General features: G+C 37.6%; 1 protein-coding gene across 2 annotated transcripts; it reads left to right on the forward strand.

The window, feature by feature from the left end:
- Window positions 1-419: 419 nt before the first annotated feature.
- Window positions 420-3,727, forward strand: LOC104731336 (proteinaceous RNase P 3). Of its 2 annotated transcripts, none has more exons than XM_010450671.3 (6): window positions 420-564; window positions 1,282-2,353; window positions 2,719-2,820; window positions 2,900-3,078; window positions 3,175-3,364; window positions 3,465-3,727. In XM_010450671.3, exons 1-6 carry the CDS (start codon window positions 467-469, stop codon window positions 3,558-3,560), a joined length of 1,737 nt encoding a protein of 578 aa, XP_010448973.1. In that variant the 5' UTR covers window positions 420-466; the 3' UTR covers window positions 3,561-3,727. The 2 variants fall into 2 exon arrangements, with proteins under 2 accessions (XP_010448973.1, XP_010448972.1); XM_010450670.3 differs by having other exon boundaries at window positions 434-606.
- Window positions 3,728-4,178: the final 451 nt, after the last annotated feature.

Consider the following 4,178-nt stretch of genomic DNA (forward strand, 5'->3'; position numbering starts at 1 on the left):
AAACTACCCAAGGCAATTTCAACCGAAGATCTGAAGTTATCGGCGCCCGCCAAAACAGAAAATCCAAATTCGGAAAAATAGAGGCAAAGGGAAATCCCTCAATACCAGAGCCTAATGGGGACAAATCCCAAATACGACGTGATCGAGGACACTCAACCTCCAAACCACATCTACAACAGAGCGTCGCGCACCGAACTCCCCGATGTACCAAACGTTCCATCACACAGATAGATAGCCGGAGGCCATACATTCATATAATTTTTTTTAATGGATAAATAAATACATTTTTTTTTGAATTTTTTCTTTACTATACAACATTATTTTTTTTTAAAACGACAAAAAAAAATACAACATTATTTTTTGTATTAAAATAAGTTGAAATAGCTTCTTTATATATTTATTTATTTGGATTTTTGGAAGAAACCCAAAAATTGAATAAGGTTGATAAAAAAAATATGGAAAAGCTATGAAATTAAAAAAACCTTCACTGCCTTCTTCTTTGCTCTACGCCGTGCCGCCTTGTCTCTCTCAAACTCGCTTACCCTATCGAGCCATTCCTCGCAGGTTAGCTTCTTCGGCCAATACTGCTTTGACCTTTCCTTCTGGGTTCGTTTCTATACCTTAAAGTTTCTGCCTTTATTCTAAGGTTTCTAAAGTACAGAGATTTATAAACCCCTAGTTGTTTCTATTCAATGTAGAAGCTTTTTAACCTAGATTAGTCAGGACTGATAGCAGTATTGAGTGTTTAGGATTCATGCATGTTCCTTACTCGCTAGGTTCTGATGAATCTAATGGTATATATTTGCCTTTAGATGCTGAGTTTTACAATTTAGTGTGGTGTTGAGCTAATTCGAAGATAAAATCTCTGTTTTAAACTTTGTTTTCTGGGTCTATATGATCCAATTTATGTTTTGCGTGGGTTCTGGGAATAATAGATAACAGTTTGGTTGGATCAGCCTTCAATTGGATCCTGAGTTTGCCAGGCAGTTGCAAAACTGATCAATAGGAGTATAGATTGATGAAACTATACAAAATTACATTCCTTTTGTTTAATCCCTGTAGTAGTTTGTTGTTTTTACGAAAGAAGTGAACTGGTATCAATGAAAGCATCAGATCTTTGTTTTGAAGAATTGGCCTTAAGCTTTTGGCCTTAAGCATCAGACAATTTTATTCCTTCTAGTGCCTCAATCTCTGTGAAAAAGATTGTTTTTGGAATGTTGTTAACTGGTTTGTTTCTGCTCGATCTAATTTTGGGGTATTATGATATTTTTTTTGGCTCAGGGTAAGGGTTTCATCATCCACATTCGTTAATACAAAGCTTGTAACATTAAGAAACCGACCTGTTAATTTGCACATATACTGTTCTATGGCTGGTACTGATAAACGCCGCTCTTGCCACCACGACGAAAGCCCTACAAAACCAAACAAGAAGAAGAAGGGAGGTCGTAATCCAGAGAAGAATCTCCTTATCAATCTTCATTCTTGTTCCAAGTCCAAGAACTTCTCAGCTGCGTTGGCTCTATATGATGCAGCTATCACTTCAAGTGACATCCGCCTCAGCCAGCAACACTTTCAAAGCCTTCTTTACCTCTGCTCTGCGTCCATTAGTGACCCGTCTCTTCAAACCCTTGCCATCGATCGTGGCTTCCAAATTTTTGATCGTATGGTTAGTTCCGGGGTAAGTCCTAATGAGTCTTGCGTCACTGCAGTGGCACGACTAGCTGCTGCCAAAGGTGACGGTGATTATGCTTTCAAGCTTGTCAAGGACATTGTTGCTGTCGGCGGTGTATCTGTCCCTCGTCTGAGAACTTATTCTCCATCTTTGCTCTGTTTCTGTGAGAGTATGGAGGCTGAAAAGGCTTATGAAGTGGAAGACCACATGGATGCTTCAGGTATTGTGTTGGAGGAGGCAGAGATCGCGGCTTTGCTGAAGGTAAGCGCTGCCACGGGGAGAGAAAAGAAGGTTTATAAGTATTTGCATAAATTAAGAGAATGTGTTGGCTGCGTTAGTGAAGAGACTTCAAAAATTATCGAGGAATGGTTCTGTGGAGAGAAAGCTAGTGAGGTTTGTGCTAATGGGATTGGTTCTGATATTGAGCTGCTTAGAGCCGCTGTTTTGAAGAATGGGGGTGGGTGGCATGGTCTTGGGTGGGTAGGGGAAGGCAAATGGACTGTGAAGAAAGGTAGTGTTAGTCCAGCCGGGAAATGCTTGAGCTGTGACGAGCATTTGGATTGTGTAGATACGAATGAGTTAGAGACTGAAAATTTTGTGGATTCTTTGGTGGCTTTGGCTGTGGAGAGGAAGGCGAAGATGAATTCATGTGAGCCAATGGCGGACTTCAGCGAGTTTCAGGTTAGAAAGAAATAATGGATGATTTCTCTTAATGCAAAAACGACTTACGCTGCCCTTTTTTTGTTTCTGCATTGTTGTTTAAACGCTGCATACACGTTTAGCATGAGTTGATATCAACTGGGAATCATATTTAACTTCTGTATAGTTCCAACTGGGAATCATATCTAGAAAGAATAGTGAATGCTCCAGTGTAGCTTATATTTTTTTAGATCTCCTTGGATGTAATGTAGGCATATCTTTTATTCCTGCTGGAGCTCTAATAAGTTCAGTACTTTAATCAACAAATTTATTGAAAACAGAAGCATGTTGATTATTACAGTATCTATTTATCATTCAAAATTCCAATCATTTTAACTATTTGACAGGAGTGGCTTGAAAAGAATGGAGATTACGAAGCTATAGTAGATGGAGCAAATATTGGACTCTACCAACAAAATTTTGCAGATGGTGGTTTCAGTCTACCACAGGTTCTCATTGTTTTTTCTTCCTTTCCATTTTTGAATGCATACATGCCTGCGAATAACTAACACAATTGCACATGTGCAGCTTGAAGCGGTAGTGAAGGAGCTTTACAATCAAAGTGGTAACAAAAAGCAGCCGCTAATTCTGTTGCACAAGAAACGGGTCAATGCGCTTTTAGATAGCCCGAATCACCGGAATTTGGTGGAAGAATGGATTAATAACAATGTCCTATACGCGACTCCACCAGGTTCCAATGATGATTGGTATGAACTGACTTAAAGCTTCTTTTATAATCCCACTAACATGGTTTGGTTTTACTCAATCTTTGGTTTCTTTATTTTTTGGCTTTTTGATTTCAGGTATTGGCTCTATGCTGCCGCTAAACTGAAGTGTTTACTTGTGACTAACGATGAGATGAGAGATCACATTTTTGAACTATTAAGTAACAGTTTTTTCCAAAAATGGAAAGAAAGACATCAAGTTCGGTTTACCTTTGTCAAAGGTTGCCTGAAACTTGAAATGCCTCCTCCCTTTTCAGTTGTGATCCAGGTTTTTTCACAATCTTATATCAAATCTTTGTCTTCTGTTTTTCTTTTCCTGTTGAAATCAATACCTGAATCAATGTTTTTTTTCTTGGGATAAAATTCAGGAATCCGAGAAAGGATCATGGCACGTTCCAATAACGTGCCTAAACGATGAGGAATCTTTGAGAAGCTGGATTTGCATTACAAGGCAGAGTGTATAGATTGAATCACTCTATTTGTCGAAGTCATCATCATCATTTGACCAATTTTTGAAGATTATGTTGAAGGAGTAAAGTCTCCACCGTACGATGTTAGAAGTCAGAACAGTTTTAGTTTTAGAACTCAGAAAGAATGTTTTATAAAGGTTTTGGATCTTCTTTTCGTAAAATTTGGTTCAACACAACAAGTTACATCAGATGCCATGCCTGCAGTTGTCAACTCGTCCGCTTCCTTGTCGGACCTAAAAATTTGAAATTAAAAAAAAAAGCATATAATGATTGATTTAGGGGGGTGTATTCAAATTGACATTTTAAGTGATTTGTGTAAAAGTTACAAATCCTACGTTATTCAATCATGGATTTTAAAAAGTCTCCTGAAATCCAATGTTATTGAACTGATGATTTAAAAATCTACTTTAAAATCTACTGTTATTCAAAACAGTTTGTGGATTTGGATTTTAATAAATTTTAAGGATTCTAGAGGATTTGAGAGGATTTGTTTAGTTAAAAATACAGAAATCCAAATCTCATGGTTTTAGGTGGGATTTGAAAGAATTTTCCTATAAATCATATCAACTTCCCTAAAATCTACAAAAATTCCAAATTTCTTAAATCCCATCA

This window comes from Camelina sativa, chromosome 12 (assembly GCF_030686135.1).
Source record: "Camelina sativa cultivar CO46 ecotype springtype chromosome 12, ASM3068613v1".
Taxonomy (NCBI): domain Eukaryota; kingdom Viridiplantae; phylum Streptophyta; class Magnoliopsida; order Brassicales; family Brassicaceae; genus Camelina; species Camelina sativa.

What these genes read in the sequence shown, in the direction of transcription:
- LOC104731336 (XM_010450670.3), top strand. Translation starts at nt 467, where the DNA reads ATGAAATTAAAAAAACCTTCACTGCCTTCTTCTTTGCTCTACGCCGTG. An exon ending in GCTTTGACCTTTCCTTCTGG is followed by an intron (nt 607 to 1,281) that starts GTTCGTTTCTAT and finishes TTTTTGGCTCAG; the next exon opens with GGTAAGGGTTTCATCATCCA. An exon ending in CCTTTTCAGTTGTGATCCAG is followed by an intron (nt 3,365 to 3,464) that starts GTTTTTTCACAA and finishes GATAAAATTCAG; the next exon opens with GAATCCGAGAAAGGATCATG.